We start from the raw sequence: 17,503 nt of genomic DNA, 5'->3' as shown, positions 1-17,503 counted from the left end.
TTGAAAGCTTGGTGGTTTATCAAGAAGAAGCTTCGAGAACTGGCCAAACACTGAGAAATTGGCTCTAAAATTTGCCAATTTGATCCTCATTTGCACAAAACTGAATAAGGTGATTTCTATGAACCATTAAGCAAACTTGATAGCTTTCAGATGAGCAGTCATAGAGCAGAAGAATAACGAGCAAAAATATTATGCAAATATTATGTTATTTACATCAAGGCACCCCTGGCAGGATGAGATATATTTTGACCAAAATCCAAAAGTAAGCCCCAAATATTTGCAAAGTCAACTTTTGTGATCATTTGAAAAAATCAAAGTCAGCTCATTTCCAGGGAGATGTGCACCAGATGCCAGGAAAGTTTTCCAAAAAGTGAATTCTAAGAGAAATGCAAAGTTGAACCATGATATGCTAGACAAGGGACAACTGAAGGAGTCTTGCCTAGCAACCACTCTGTTGCCTGGCAACCAAGAATAGCCTACAGAATAATAGAGACCTTTTTTGTATATTAACTCACAAATTAACTCATGGAATTTCAAAGTTGGTTGGAAAATTTCCTAAGAAAGCTGTTGATACCTTTTAGAAAAAGAATGCAAAAAATAAAATTGTAAAGGGTAAACGAAGAAAAAAAGGGAACTCAGAAAAGAAAGACAAGGAAAGGCTTGAGTTGGATTGATCTAGCTGTTCCTATTGCTGTATATGGTGTGATATCAGGTATCTACTCTGCAGGAACACATGATATGATGTTCTACATGTTTCTAAAGATGTCACAAGGCAATTAATCTGATTCAATATTGCAATCAGATCTTTCTGATATCAGGTCAACTGTCGAATGCCTTCCCCTAAGATAAACCAAGCCACAAGGCAACCCCAAGGTTGTCTCTGAAGACTTAATTATCATCCAATGAGAACCCTATAGCCTGCTGGGTGGCAAGAAGGGATGGATAGTTGACAAATATACCAAATAAATTTCATTTGTTCAGTAACCGTTGAGCACACTATGATGTCATAATGTCTCCCCATAACTTTAATTGCAATTGAGTTACTTTTTCTAACTGAACTGGCACGACAGGACAAGGTCAGCTTAAATCTGAACACCAAGAATAGTTGTCTCTCTCAGCTTGACATCAGAAGTATGCACGCACTGAGAGGCCCTAGATATTGCATGCCTGATGCAATCATCCCATTCCATTTATAAATGTACATCAATTTATTAACAGTGGTGAGCTGTTGTGTCAAACTTTTGCCATGCTCTCAAGTTACAAATTCCCGGAGTTCTTCCTGTGCAAGCTGCCAACGATTCACAAGATGAATCCAAAGTTGGCCTGATGTATCTGCCACAAAGCCATCTACTGAACATTTTAACTCATCTCTGATACTCAGAATGAAAAAAAAAAGAATCCTCGCTAAGAATTTCAAGGAAAGTTTGCAAAGAGTTTCAATCATTTTAAGTTAACCAAAATGTATAAATAATATGTTTAACAACTGTTGCTTTTACCCTTTTTAGTTTTGTTCGTCTGTTTTGTGTTAATATCTCAAAAAAAAATTTAAAAGTTTAACTTCTAAAGGACTAACAACATAGTAGATTTCAAAAACATAAATATGTATACAGTGAAAGAATTCATTATTCACTGGAATTTAATTTCATGGTTTTCTCTGATAGATGAAACCCATTTATTAAATCCCAAGGTCAATGGTAAATATATACAATCTATTGTTATAGTGACACACCAGTGAATTTAATAAAGGGCCAGTGGCTGTAACTTTTGATTAATTTTTTCGCTAATCTTGTTTTGTGTATCAACTGAAAATAATTGTTCTATTCCCAAATGCATGTTGAAACACCCATTAATTAGCTTGTCAATGCAGTGTCTGTCTGTATGTGTAATATAAAGTGTTATTGTTTACATTTGCCTTCTAAGCCGGGCCAGAATTCACTTGTCAACAATGATGATAGAGTCTACACATGCACAGGCTGAGATAGCAAGCTGAGTATTGTCTCAGTATGCTTGGTAGAGTAGGATGATTTAAGAAACTGCATTGGACATACAAAACAATAATCATGGTAAACACATCAACAAAGTTACAAGTTCTGGCCATTTAAAACTATGATGGAAATCTGACAGTTGACTTTCACCTTGTATCAAATCACACTGTGCTTGAAAGGCAACTTGGGAAGTAAGGTTAGAGTTCAGGATAATCACAGGTTCCTCATAAAATAAAAGACACTTTCATTTATATTCAGTAAATGGGAAGTGTTTTCATTTTTAACATCCCACACACTTTTGATATTGTCTTATTCAGTGGTCAGAGTCAAATCTACATTCTGTACATTCTAGATGTTTTGTTCAGAATGATAAATCATACCAATATGCATTAGACATAGCCTGCTACACTTTTCTCATTTTCAGTGATAGCCTCTTCAACGACTGGTAGAATTCTATAGAGTTGCACTCACCTCAGATTCCAGTTCATCTTTGTTGTCTGTTATGATTGCAGCAAGGTCTTTTGCTGGTACGTATCCCCCTGAATTGAAAAATAGAAAATATAGGGGGGAAAAAAAGCATTGAAAAATTAAATATGTCATCTGTATAATATCTACCAGTCAACTATCTATAATTGAAAGAAATGCTGGATTGGTGAATTTAATTGTACATTCCCTTTCAGGAGAAGACTAGAATGACATACTAAACCCAATCCTCCGTAGTAAGATTAGCACAGAGGATAATCTGTTAGCGTTTAAGCATGAATGAAGATTCTGTAGTTATTATGCACAACAGACCTTCTGAATTCATAATTTATAAACTTGTAAAATAAATCATACAAGCAAATGACAATTTGTTTTTAACTTTCTTATAAGCGGACTCCCAAATTCATGTAAAGTTGTAAAGTTATCATGACTGTTTTAGCTTTCTGATATCATAAAACCCACAAGTCACCAAAGGTACCTCATACGTTTCTTTAATATCATCTCATTTTTCAAGAGCTTGTATAAGGTCACCAGATGGCTGGTATAAATCTGTTCACTTCTGACCATATGTTGGAGACAGTGTACTCTCTGAGCACTGTGAGGGCTTCCTTCTACTGTCATCACTTTGAATTCCCATGATCGATTATAGAGACTGTGATATTTGGAATACCAAATCGATCATCTAGTGCTAAAAAGGAGTATTTCTTTACTCAGAAACTTATTCTGATGGGGATTCAGAAAAAGGGAAAACTAAGTTCAGGGACAATTTCCTCAAAGCTTGTTTATGACCCAAGTCATCTAGATGCCAAACACTGATAATAAAAAAAAAAGAATTATAATTAACTGCACAAATCTTTCTGGCTAGTAATCATATTGGCAGTCAAGCAATTGTATTTCTCCATGCCACCGCAATGACTGGGTTAAATCAAACAAGCATAACTGACGGGGTGGCTTTTTTATTTAGACTGAAACAGTTTGTCGTTTTCATTTCTGTTAAAACCATCAATGGCAAGAAAAGAATTTCAATTTCAAATGACTGTTCCTCCGATTTTATCGTCTCAAATTTCAATTATCTAATCTAAGAAAAATTATCTAACAATTTTGACAAGTTGCCATTTCATTCATGTTTTCCACTTTTTTAATGAAATGAGTTTAAAAATAGCCATTAATCATGCATGATCCAACAAAAACATTGTTGCATTTTTGTAAAAACTGTCAAAAATTAGTATATGTCTCTCTCAATTAAAATGACTTTCTTTGATTTGATAGAAGAAATATACACAGTAGACGTTAATTTTGTACTCATTCGCCTTAGCAGACCAAGCCATTGCTCTATAGCTGATAAAATGTAAAAAAACGCATCCTAAAACTATTCAATGAAACCTAGGCATGTGTTTAAATAAAGGAAAACTATCAAATGCGATCACTTTCACCATGCAACACCCTGGCAGTGTTGTTTAGAACACAGGAAATTGCTATGACTTCGTCCTTGGTAGCTAGAAGCTTTGAAATTACTCACAGAGTATGTTTACATCTTATTGTTTCAAAGAGATTGAGAAAATCTCTTCAAGCTGAGTCATACCACGCTTTAAAATTAGGGTGTGTTGTAGGATTAGTTTCTTTATATCTGCAGACACAGAAGAAACTAACATCTTTAATTATGTATCTGTTCTTGCATTATCAAACATAAACAAACCTGATCTTTTTCTTCATTGACAACATTTGGCTTTCTATTTCAATGTCTATATTTGTCTATTTACACCTGGAACTACTATACAAATTTGAAAATGCTTTTTAAGGACAAATACATAAATATACGATACCTGCAGTACTAGATGAATCACACTTGTAAATTTGGAAAATCAATGTTTCACATTTTACACTACGTAATCCTAAAATCGGAAGAGAAAATTTCTGACTTATCCCTATCCAATACTTATGGACATATTTTCCATGAATATATTGTATATTATAAAAATCATAAAGATTTTGTTTGACAATACTGCTAATTACATCTATCTCTTAAAATTTCAACTAATTTTAAACTAATACAACTGACTTTCATTACTGTTCTTGATGACACTTGTTAGTACAAGGCTATTGAGTGTTACCTTGGAGCAATAATGGGAAGTTACAAACTGCTCTTAAGTGAGAAAGATAAAGTTCATGAGAGGCACCCTACTGTGCTAACATCTGATAATGTGAACTTCAAGAGCTACCAGACTGTAAATGACAGCTTTTAAGAACAAACAACATAACATGTTCATAAGTATTCACAGTTTTCTTTGCAAGAGATTCTGATTCTCAGTTTTATTTGCATAAGATTAATGTAACTCATTGGGAACTTTCTCATTTGAAATGATAAGTTTAATTCATACACTTACAAAACACTGTGAAGACTTGGGGTGTTTCAGTCCACAACATATGTCCAACATTCACTACAAAACTACAAAATGAACTACTAGACTGTAGAGTTCAACAAATTGTTTAGATGCAGGGAATATACAGAAAATGAAAAAATTCCCCCAAAACTTCATTAAGAACACAAAACTACATTATTTGGTAACACACTTTGTCACTAAATACAGCGTGGAAGTACAAAGGGAGAGACAAGGAATACTCAGACTAGACTGGCCACACCCACATTTGATTAAACCACAGTCCAAGAATTTACTTATTTGACCTTGACTGGCAAGCCAGGGATTTAACATCATGTAATCTACATTTAGTTTATCAACTCTCTTAAAATACCCTGTGGTCAATGTCCCATGATAAGAGTTAAAGTCTCCATGGCAACCAATCTCACCTCTCATCTCCCTTCTGATTACCACATTCCTTTCGAAGAACCAGCGCTGCAGCTCTATTTTAATTTGTATATGCACCATATTTACTTATCTTGACTTAAGAAATATGTGTTTCAGTCAACAGAATCCCTAGGGCCATAATGGGAGAGACTAATGTAGAACAAAGCTGCAGCTGTTGGGAGTTTCAGCTCAGATAAAAAAATCACATTTGTATAGTGATATTTTGAGAAACATGGAATTTAAAGTTCCTTGGGCTACTTTCCATGTACTGCTACAAGTGGCCACTTAATGGCCTGTTTCAACTCTTAAACATTCAGCATTTTGAGTATTAAAATGGGTCTATCTCTTGGTGGACTAGTACCTGTTTTAAGCAAAACTGAACTCTGGATGGAAAATAATCAAACTTCAACGATAATACTCAATTCTGTTAAATATCTTTGTACATATAGTTGCAAAGACAAACTTGGAAGGTCAACCTCAATCATGATTTTACTTCAAGGCCCACTTTGGACTGTGAGTATATAGGTCAAAATGTTGATACAGCATGACATCAAAGTTTAATTGCAAGTCTATTTTGATTATCAAGATTAAAGGCTTGTCAATGTCCCTTTTCTCAAACAAGTCTTTTTTTCTCTCCAATGAACTCTAATTTGATGAATTTGATATCATTCTCAATTAACTTTGGTACGATCAGTTCCATATATCTATCCGACATCTTCTCATGACTTGCAATGATCTCTGAGAAATGTAAGAAAATTTCAGAGCTTCTCAACAGTTATAATTTTCAAGATTTATATGACAGCTATATCTGCACAGAGGAAGCATACTACAAACACTGAATGAACTTTGAGAAGCAGAAAGTGATGGTTACCACAAATGAACACTAATTAGAAGTTACCACGTGCAAGGTACATCACAGCCAATTGTTCTTTTAAATCATTTCCACATGTGTCTCTGAAAATCACGTTATTTCTCACGTTGCTCAATAATTGATTTTTGCCTAAGAAAAGACTGGGAATCACCATCCCCACCCTCTTCTGATGGATAAAAATTTGGTTAATGTTTACATTGGTCATATTGACTATAAGTCTATTTATGCTAATGTGAACAAAGGTGGAAAATATTCCTGAAGTGTACGCCACGTAGGTTTCAATTTAAAGTCAGTAGTTTAACTGTTACAAATCATGTCAACAGCATATATGCAGTCCTGACAGTTTGGTGACCACACCCAACTTGAAATGAGAGCTAGTCTACAGGGAAATTGATGTTTCTCACTGACGAGTATCAACACAACCCAATTACCAGTCTGGAAGTGAGCTGAGAGATTTCATAAGGATTAAGGCCCCCCTCCTTTGTAAGCCTAATAATTGGGCCGTGTTTCTCTCTTGAGGAAATAGTAGGCCAGCCACACCATAGCTCCATCACCAAGATGTTTTCCTGCCAGTCCGACCCACTTTGAAGGATGCACGAATAAAAATGAAACGTCACAATTCCATAGACACAGTCAGCTTGAGTGGGTCTCTGAACACTGAACTCACATTTTAGCATGTTGTGTTCCAAGATGCAAGCATCAAGCCAAATTGATTCATTACGGCATGGTACACTCAGAAACGAATGCATGGTACAGGCACATACTGTGGCATATTTATTTACAACATTTTGTAATGGGTTTCAAATGGGCCTAGCATGACCGCTGACCAAAACGTCACAGCACAGCTTTAATCTTGTGAACTATTGCCCTTCCACTTCCCTGCTTCAAGACTCCAATATTAAACAACTAAAAATCTTTTGACAGCTTTTCTATACAAAATTTAGGTCTGATCTCTTCTACTGTTTCTGAAATAAACCTTAATACGACATTTAATATCAATTATGTCATTCTTGCTATTTCCAGCACATATCCTGATGGACCATACGACCCTGATAATATTACTTCAATTCAGATTTATGACAAAAAGATTACCTTATACCTTCATTATTTCTGCCTATGAGACCAAATAGAAAGAATGTCTTGATGTTTTGAGCTTTATGTTGTGAAATAACAGTTGTCACACCATTACCATTCACTCCAAACTGGTTTGAAATGGAAGGCTTTGTTACTTTGAGGGCAATGATATTTCTGAATCGTAACAATGCTGAATATGCAACGATTGCGTCCTACTTCCAATGATTGTTCCCATGTCATATGAGTGCTCATTCAATAATTAATGAAGAAACTTCTTTTTCACCTTCTTAATATACACTACCATGTGACATTCTGCAAGCATGCAGGCATTTTAAGTTGTACATTTTATGAAAATTTATAAACAGAAAGATTTGCTGGAAAAAAGCTACAAGGTGAAGTCTATTCAAATACACAGTCTTTTTTTCATGAAAACCTCAAAAAACCAAAGCATGCAGGGCCATAAAACAATGAATTTAATTACTTTAGCCTTTAATATTTAGACAATAGAAACCGAGGAAATCAGCTAGAAATGAAGTCCCATTAACTGTCCAAATATCCATCAGATGCCAAGAAATCTAGTATGTTTTTTTTACTCACCTTTACCGTCCTCTGCTAAAAGAGCAATGTGAAAGTTGCTATCCTTGTCTTCAGAAGGACTGCCAACCATTTTCACGTCGGGTTCAGCAGAACTAGAAGTTGTTGGTGCTGATGATCCAGGTGATATACTCGGTTGATCAGTGACGTCTCGTCGTTTTCGCCCCTTCTGTTTCTCCATCCATTCCTGTATCCATTTTTTAATCAAACTCTTGAGTTGTTCCCATGTTTCACTGTTCCATTTCTCTGGCTACATATTTAAGAAAAAATACAAATATTTTATGGATGGCAATTTCTTTCTTTTTTTTATACCTCAGGATATCTTGAAAGCATAATCCTGAATTACTGTATAAGTTGACTCATTTTTGTAAAATATATATATTATCAATATGGCTATGTAAACATACATGTATCCCTGACGGATTAGATAGCAAAGCATGTTCAACAAATACTGACCGTTATGAGTGGATGACCAGTAGACCGATACATTATGCACTTTTAATTTTCATAGGTAGTCAACAAACAAATGATATTTGCAAGTGATTTCTATATGGGCATGCAGTTAACATTTTCTCATCATTCAAAAATTTCAATCTTTTGCAGTGTGGGCAACAGGCAAAAAAGCCAAGAGAGAGGGGTGGGAATATGATATGGTGGTTTTCAGAAATTTGCACACTGGGAGAGCAAAAGGAAAAGCTATCAGAAAGAGAAGGCGGTATTAGCTTTTTTAATGAGGGAGGGCAGTCGGTAATATCTTTTTGCAGGGACACCAGGAGCAGAATGCTTTTGTGATGAGGAAGGGGAAATTTCAACCCATAGGAGAACAATTGTAAAAAGATAGCACTTTCCCCTCGGAATTAAAATTTTCTTCTGAACGTTAAAATAGCATATTGACACATTCAAAAACCATTTGGTCACATTATTTTTCAAAATCAGCATGGTGGCTGCCCCTTGATTTTGTAAGTCTTGCAGCCACCAACACTACAGTATCATTTTATGACAACAAGCGACCTAGTGGCCGATAGAACTCTGCTGTGTTTTTGTAGACAATAACTATTTTTGACACATGTTGATAAAGAAGGTGGAAATCTTTGATAGCTCATTTCAGTGATCAGAAAAAAGTGGCTAAAATAGCTGCAAACATACACAATTGAAGATTTCATCATAATTTGAATATATCACATCTGATCATCCCTAAGAACATGTCAACCAAAGCTATCTGATGAGTAGTTTTTTTGAGAATAAAATTTTCTTACCAAAAAATGGCAAAAATTGGCCCCCCAAAAAAACAAATTGCAGATTTCATCATAATATTAATATATCATATATTACAATAATCCCTTAGAACATGTATACCAAATATCAAAGCTATTGACTTGCAGTTTTTGAGAAACAAATTTTTTGACCAAAAATGGCAAAAATTGCCCCAAAAATACAAATTTCAGATTTCATCATAATTTCAATAAATATAATTTAGTTCATCTATAGGAACCTGTATACCAAATTTCAAAGCTATCAGATGAGTAGTTTTGGAAATACACATTTTTTGACCAAAATGGCAAAAATTCACTATATACTACTTAGTTATCTATGGGAACCTGTATTCCAAATTTCAAAGCTATCAGACCAGTACTTTTTGAGAAATACATTTTTTGACCAAGAATGGCAAAAATTGCCTTAAAAATGCAAATTTGCATATTTCTGCACAATTTGAACAAATCTGAAATAGATCATCCCTAGGGATCTATGTACCAAATATCAAAAATATCTGACAAGTAGTTTTGAAGAAGATGTTTAAAAATTTTTTTACCAAAAACAACAAAAATTGCCTTAAAAAGACAAACATGCAAATTTCACCTCGATTTGAACAAATCTGACTGAAGTCACCCTAAGTAAACTGCATATCAAATTGTAAAGCAATCGGACAAGTGGTTTCAGAGAAGAAGATTTTTATCCAAAAGAGCAAAAAATGCTCCAAAAATACAAATTTCACCACGATTTGAACAAACTTACGTGAGGTCACCCCAAGTGAACTGCATATAAAATTTCAAAGCAATTGGACTTGTGGGTTCAGAGGAGAAGGCAATTGTTGATGGATGACGGACGACGACGACGGAAAATCAACCTATTGATAAGCCCAGCGTCGCTGACAGCAGAGCTAAAAAACAAATGCATGAAACATCATATGTGACCCCAGGCTAGAACCAATGGACTTATCTTGACAATGGCACTGGATGCAAGACCACCGAATCATGAATGGCATATGGGATTTACTAAGCATGCTCAGGAAATGGTATTGACAAGTTGTAAAAAACCACTTGCCAGTATGTCTGCCAGTGTAACGGTGACAACAGCTTCATTCTGTTCCTTTGTCAAAGCCTTTGGATCCACAGCATCAGCTGGTACAAATGCCGATTCTGTTGTCTGAAGATGAAAACAAGATCAATTCAAGTATTTGAAAGGAAATTGTAAATACGCAAAGGTACAGGTTACTGTGTTTACAAAAAGTTATTAATAATTGTAACTATTCTGTGCATACCCTAAAATAATGATTTTTCTCCTCAAATGAAGACACAATACCCAACTTTGTCATACTTTTGACCTGATTAAATCTCAATATTGAGATTGGCAGGTAAAAGCAGAGAAAGTGAGAATTCCACTGCTAACTTGCCATTGTTGTTAGAAGTGATCAAGATAATACATCCTGAGGCTGTGAGAGTGATTGATAAACAGCATCTAAAGTTTGTTTAGAAATTTCCTTCAAATAAAGGGTCAGTGTACTATAAAAATAAATTGTGTTAATTGTTAGACTGCTGTGTGTATAAACAATCTGCCATTCTGTGTTTTAAATCTACACAATGCTTTGGAAGTCCACATTACAGTAATTGCAAATAGTGCACAAACACTTACTTTTTCAGGAGCAGCAGTTGTTTCTGGTGTTTCCGTTGTTACTTTCACAGTAGTCACAGCCACGGATGATACTTTTCTCACCTGAGTGGTTTCTTTGGCTATAGATGTAGTCTTTACCTCCTCCTTGGCAGTTGTTGCACCTGAGGTCACCAGCACCACAGGCTGAGTTGAGACAGCTTGGCTGCTGGTTTCCCTTTCAGCTGTAGTCTGTTGTCTGGTTGTCGGTTGCTGCGTCTCCTTCGCTGCAGTTGATGGCTGGCGGCTGCTTGCTGCAGTGGCAGATGCTCTTGCGACCTGAGTAGTCTGCTTTATGGTGACCTGCACTGGTGCTGCTGCAGTAGTTGCAGCATCTGTAGGCTTGCTAGGAACCTGTGCTGTAGATGGTGTAGGGGCTTCTGTAGCAGTTGTTTTGGCTGCTGTTCCTACAGACACATCGCCTCCAACGATGGGAGCTCCTGTTGACTGTCGTGAAGTTGCTTGCATTGTAGTGTGTTCCACTGCTGTACTTGTTTTCTCTTGCTGAGTTGTTTGACCAGGAACAAATGCTGTTGATCCAGGAACTGCAGTCTTAGATGCTGCACCTGTTGCAAGTTTTGTGGTAATTGAGGACACACCTGCTGCAGCCGTTGTCACAGCAACTGCTGCTGCTGTACTTTGTACTTGAGAAGAAAGTTTTCTTTCTTCAGTTGAGGCTATCACTGTTGTAGCTCGTGTAGAAGCCCTTGTCTGTTCACTAGCTGGTGCTGCAGTTGTCACAACTGCTGGGGGCACTGTTGTCGTATGATCCACTGGTGCTGTTGTTGCAGCATCTGTTTCTTGTTTAGTTGACTGTCCAGTTGCAATCACAGGTGGAAGAACTTTATTGGTTGTGACTTCAGTTGGTGTCTGCGTTCTTTCAGTTATTTGCTGCGTTTCCTTTGCTGCAGTTGATGGCTGAGTACTTGCTGCTGCAACTGAAGGCGTAGTTGTAGCCGCCTCTGTTGTCTGCTGCTGAGTGACCCCCACTGGTGCAGCGGCAATAGTTGAAGCATCTATAGGCCCAGTAGAAACCTGTGCTGCAGATGATGTCTGGAACTTTGCAGCAGTTGTTTCAACAGCTGTACTGACAGACGCATCACCTGCACTGATGGCATGTGTAGTGGCTTGTTTTGAAGTCACCTGCACTGTAGTCTGTCCCCCTGCCATGCTTGTTCTCTGTCGCTGAGATGTTTGATCAGGAATGAATCTTGTAGATCCAGGAATAGACTGACTGGTTTGTGGGAGCAATTTCGAGGTTGCTCCTGCAGCAGTTGTCACAGCTCCTGTTTTTGTTCTTTCTGTACTGGCAGCTGCTGTAGTGGCATATTGTGAAGATGGTCTGGAACTTTCCACAGCCGGCTGTGCTGTCGTCGTAACTCCAGGAGATGAAGACTCTGACTTTGCCAAAGAAGCTGTAGTAACTCTGACTGCCGCTGTACTTGCAGCATCACTCTGGTATCCCGTAGACTGTCCACTTCCAACACCTGGTAACTGCTGCTGTGTTGTAGACACCTTGCTTGAAAGCTGTGCTCTATCCGTTTTCACGGTCGGGCCACTACTTGCATCAACGGCTATTGTAACAAGGAGTGTTCCGTCTGATATTTCAGTGCCGTCTGATTGATCTGTAAATGCCACTGTCTGTGTTGATGCCGCTGTCTGTGCTGATGCTGTGAGCAAAAATACAACAGCAGTACACTGTTATATAAGTCTTCAGATGCAATATACTGGTACCATTACAAAGAAAACCTGACAAATATAACAGTTATCATGTAACACTACAGGCTCCTTGACTTGAGAATGCTTCACTGATAGTGTAACCAAGATGGCGTATGGCTTTGATGCTCTACAATTGTTTCACGACAATAGTTTAACATTCTTTCACCATCGCAGCTTTCTCAATTTAACCATCATCTATTCAGAATTTAAGTTAAGTCGAAATGAACAAGCAAGACTATCAGCTAATATTGCCAACGCAACATACAAATCTGTTTAACTTTTAAGTGATGATTTGTTAATCAGTTTGTTTGAACTCCCACTAAGCAGTGTATTGTCATTATGGAAAACTGAAAGTGTTTATTGTTTATGATCAGCTCTGGACTGAAGAAGATAGCATTATTTGTGACAAGATAATTGTGTGTGACTTTCTAACCTTATGATCTTGTAAGTCTTTAAATGAGCATTAAAGAGAACATGCTCACATTAAAAAACAATCTTTTTTTTCACAATCTCCATATTTGACTGTCCTTCTCAGATAAGATATTGTGGTCATGAACTTCACAAAAGCACAATTATCTACAATCAAGGGATACTGGTCAGTTTCCAATAGAAAATGAGTTAACTATTAGACGACATCACATGAGAAATATAGCCTTGTTTTAAATTTCTTTCCTGTTTTGAAGGAAATGATTAAATGTTTAAGCTGGCTGATTCATCTCAAAAACACTCTGAACTGCTGGAGTTCAAGGGCTGAGAACAACTTTGAAGGCGTTTTTGGATTCAAACATAGCCTACTGGACAACCTTGGATGACGTCAATTTCAGCACACACTTGAGTTTAATTTGATACTCACTTAGGATCCTTGAACCCAATGACTATTTTTATTTATTTTTTTATTTTATTTTTAAAAGGGGCATGAAAGGATAAGGTCATTGCCAAAATTTTCTGTTCGTTGATTAAATTCATGTTGATAATTGGAATCTTCAATTATGAAAATGTTAAGCAATCTAATCCAAACAAACACCCCACATGTCTTTAACAATCAATGTTTGGAACAGGAGTCATTTCCAGCTTTTCACTTCCTTTCTAACAGAATCAATCACTTTTTACAAACCTAAAATCTTGTGAAAATGCACAGGAAAGGCATGACTTAGCCAACAACAGTTACTTCAAGCTGTTAAATAACATTAGATACATTTGATGAAATAATGCCAAGCATTTTAGATGGAAAATACACCAATTACAGCTTCTAACACACATGAAGTGAAACAAGTGTGGCACTTTTGTTATTTAAAAGATTAAAATTTTCATTGAAAAAAAAATCAATAATTGAAATGCTCTCCTGTAACTATAGTTTCCTTAGCCACAGCAAGAGATAGTTTTTCCATTTGTATTGCTCCATAGGCTTTACTAAACTGATGTATTGTATTCTTGATCATGAACATTGTAACGGTTTGAAATTACTTCCCATGGATATAAAGCAGTACTACAGAGCTGGTAAATGTTGTTTTCATGATCCATACAGATGGCATGTTGCATTTTACTACATTCAACAAAATTACCCAATTATAATACATTATGAAAAAATAACCATTTTAATAAATTTGAAGTACTTGGCAAGTTTGAATTCACATGGTGGCAATTAGTAACACTAGAATCATGCCCGCTTTGTTCTCCATGCATTCACACCATAGCCAAGGGTAAAATGATATTTACTGTGTAAGCCACACAATGCGGGAATATAATACTACATAAATGTTACAACTACTTAAAGGTCAGGAATCATGACTGGCCTGGGAGTCGGGCCAGTTACACTTCACAGAAATTCTGATAAAGATTCATGTTGGTTGGGAGCCTCACAAACTCCTTACTCAGTGGTGGATGTTTGTGGAACAAGCAGTGAACTCACATCACTCCCATGTTACCTTACAAGCAAATATAGAAGTCATGTACCTTGTACATGTACACAGTTAAAGTTTCCTGCAGTTTTCACTCTAGCAGGTCAATGGCCGATGAATTTATATTTACCAGTACATCAAAACATGTCACTGCCAAAGAACCACAAACTAATCAATTATCAATGTACGCATCACCATTGGAGATGGTGAAAGTGCAGATTCAAGTCACAGATGATGTACGCGTATTCCAACATTGGTATCACAGATGGCATGGGGACCTGAACTAGCATCTCAAAGGCCAATAATGAAATTTGATCTGGCCATTCTCCTCTTTGCCCTTGTCTGACCCCTGTCTACTGCTGAAAACCACAGGCAGTTACAATGTTTTAATAGTAAAAGCTGCATGCACGATATAACTTTCTCTTCTTCAGCCATTTCGCTGTTGCACTGCGTACTTGACCCGGGCAAAGATGTAAATCATCGCAGTATTGGCCAGAGATTGAGATTCACTCTGATAAACAACAGTAAACTAAAACTAAAGAGCATCCAGAGGTGATTGTATCACTTCCGTTGACATCCACGGTGAGTTGATATTTCTACAGCGATGCTGCAAATCAATTGAACACCACAAATAATGTATGCCAACTGTACTTGGTTCTGTTTTGGAGGAAACAAAAATTCAAATTTTAATCCACCGAAATTTAAATCTGGATACCCCATGTTTTTATTACTCTGATTAAGTTATGGATTTCCATATACAATATAGAGAAAATCTTTATTTTTTTGCAAATGTAACACTTTTCTGTAAAATTAAATTTGCATCTTTGGTGAACCATGATTTATCATTTAATTAATCGCTCACTTTTTTCACCTTCTTCAAATCCAGGTGTGGCAGACATGAAAGGTACCTTGCTTTGATTCTGCCTAGATGAGATATGCAGAACCCAGGAATCAATTTCATTTGTTAAGTACAATTGCTTTGCAAAATGGCATTTTGTCTTGCTCATAGACCAACTTGGTTTCAGGGCAAATTTTAACAAATATATCATGGACATATTTGACTTGAGATGAATCCTGGCATTGTAACAATTCAAGTGCCCTACTATGACTCACCCCAAAGAATCCTTACATGCACAGTCAGTCTTGGATACTTTTACACATCTGTTATTATAGTTACCGGTATATTACTCTGTTCAGACACACTGCGATAGGCTAGAGATGACTCATATGCTAGAAAGACCAGCACTCTGTTGTGGAAATATGATTGAGAAGCTACAAAAACTGACATTTATTATATATATGTTTCAAGGGTTGGTAAAGTTTGCACATGGAGGTCAGACCTTTGATCTGTTGCTGTGACTATTTTCACTTGGGATTTACACTCTTGCTTTAAAAAATATACACTTTACTTGCATACTGTCACCTCTGTGCTTCATGATTGAATGTTATCAAACCAGGCACCAACTGCCTGAAGTCAAACATACTGTAAGTGAAATTTCAAGAATCCAAGATACTATTTTTTTACATCACACTTTAAATATTTTGTATATACATTTCCATGTTGAAAGTGATGATTGTAAAAGATGTGCGGAGCCAGCATCAAAAACAAAGGAGGACGCCAGACTAAACTTCTGAACTTTCTTTAGCGTATACATTTCCGTTGTAAATGAAAAACAGATTTCAGCCTACCGCTAGATGACCAAACATTTGTCAAGCATTAAAATACACCATGCAGAACTTATTTTTCCTGTCTGATGCAAAGATTCAAAGTGGCTGGTCTAAAACACTGCTTCCAAGACATTAGTTTATTTTATGTTTTTGTATTACATTCTGACCACATGTGGCAAAGCAGGCTATCATAGCAAAGCATCCAATTGCTTTATAGTCAATAATGACTGTTGAACGATGGCTCAGACTGTTTAGTGGTCAAGTACAGTTTACAGAAATAGAGATGTGTCTCTGTGACAAAAATCTATGGTGAAAAAGGAATACACGCGCGTAACCATGTAAACATTTGTTGTGAACATGTTCTGTAAAGTAATATAATATTTATACAGGAACAATAAATGTCAACAAAGTTTGTTCTAATGTGGTTGCTATACAGGAATAGGAAGTACTCCTGACCATTAAAATTTTGTACATCTCCAGTTTTCAAAGCCAAAATATTAATTGACTGGGAAATTTCAAATGCAAAAAAAAAAGCACTAATTTTTTAAGCAGCAAAATGCTGGAAATCTATGGACCAGCTTCTCTAATCAGAATAAAAGCACATGTAGATAATGGTTAATGGCACTGTAAGTGTAAAGTGGCATCTTAATCTGTTCATGCACTTTAAAACGTAAATATACCACTGTACTCACTTTTTAAAATGTAACACTGAAAACCAGGGTGACCTTGCTGCTGTAACTGTGCTTGTTACATCACTGATGTGATTGTAAAGCACAAGAAATGCAATGCTGAGTTCTTGAGAAATAAAAACTCCATGTGCATAACAGATGTAAAACAGAAAAGACAAAGCTAGTTTTGCCCCAAAGCTTGATTCTATTAAGAGTACCACCAACTGACCTTTAACATACATGTATATGTACATGTACTGCCCACAGGGTTTTGAATAAAGGCAGAAAATGTGAGGCCGGATCATCAAAAATTATCCTTAAAAAATGTAGAAACAAATATCACTATCTACATACCGGCTGCAAACAAAAATCTACATAAAATATTAAAATTTTTGTTTCAAACCAAATGAAAAGTCATAAACAATTTATTACGTTGGCTTAGTAACGCTGGGTAAGTACTTATTAAATCCATCAAATATGCAGGTACTAATTAGACTGGGGAAACAAGTATACCGGCAGCATACATGTATGCATGTACATGTATGTTATAATAAACATGAATTCTACACACCTAAGGGAAGGGTGTGTTTATACTATGCTAAAATGATGCATATTTGGGTACCGTAATATAGTGTAAGAGTCAAGATACTTTGCTTTCACATTCCTCATACATTCCGTCAGAATTCATAATGGTGAAACATACAGGGTGAGGGACTGTGCTTCTCTATTGAAGAAATGTTCATAACTTTAACATCAGATGGAACAAATTGTACTTATTCCTTCATATACAGTACACAAACCAATAAGATGCATG

The 17,503-nt window shown here is 36.3% G+C and overlaps 1 protein-coding gene across 1 annotated transcript in view; it reads right to left on the bottom strand.

The window, feature by feature from the left end:
* The window catches only part of LOC139135084 (mucin-22-like), a 28,819-nt gene that overhangs the window by 4,964 nt on the left and 6,352 nt on the right, over positions 1–17,503 (bottom strand). Inside the window, exons 2-5 of the mRNA XM_070702314.1 lie at positions 10,722–12,406; positions 10,134–10,235; positions 7,815–8,061; positions 2,457–2,524 (exon numbers count right to left, since the gene is read on the bottom strand). Of these exons, the coding sequence (XP_070558415.1) occupies positions 2,457–2,524; positions 7,815–8,061; positions 10,134–10,235; positions 10,722–12,406 (2,102 nt within the window). The remainder of the gene's footprint in view (positions 1–2,456; positions 2,525–7,814; positions 8,062–10,133; positions 10,236–10,721; positions 12,407–17,503) is intronic.

The sequence above is a fragment of the Ptychodera flava genome, chromosome 6 (genome assembly GCF_041260155.1).
Source record: "Ptychodera flava strain L36383 chromosome 6, AS_Pfla_20210202, whole genome shotgun sequence".
NCBI classification, from domain to species: Eukaryota; Metazoa; Hemichordata; class Enteropneusta; family Ptychoderidae; genus Ptychodera; species Ptychodera flava.
This window is presented reverse-complemented; position numbering and strand designations above follow the sequence as displayed.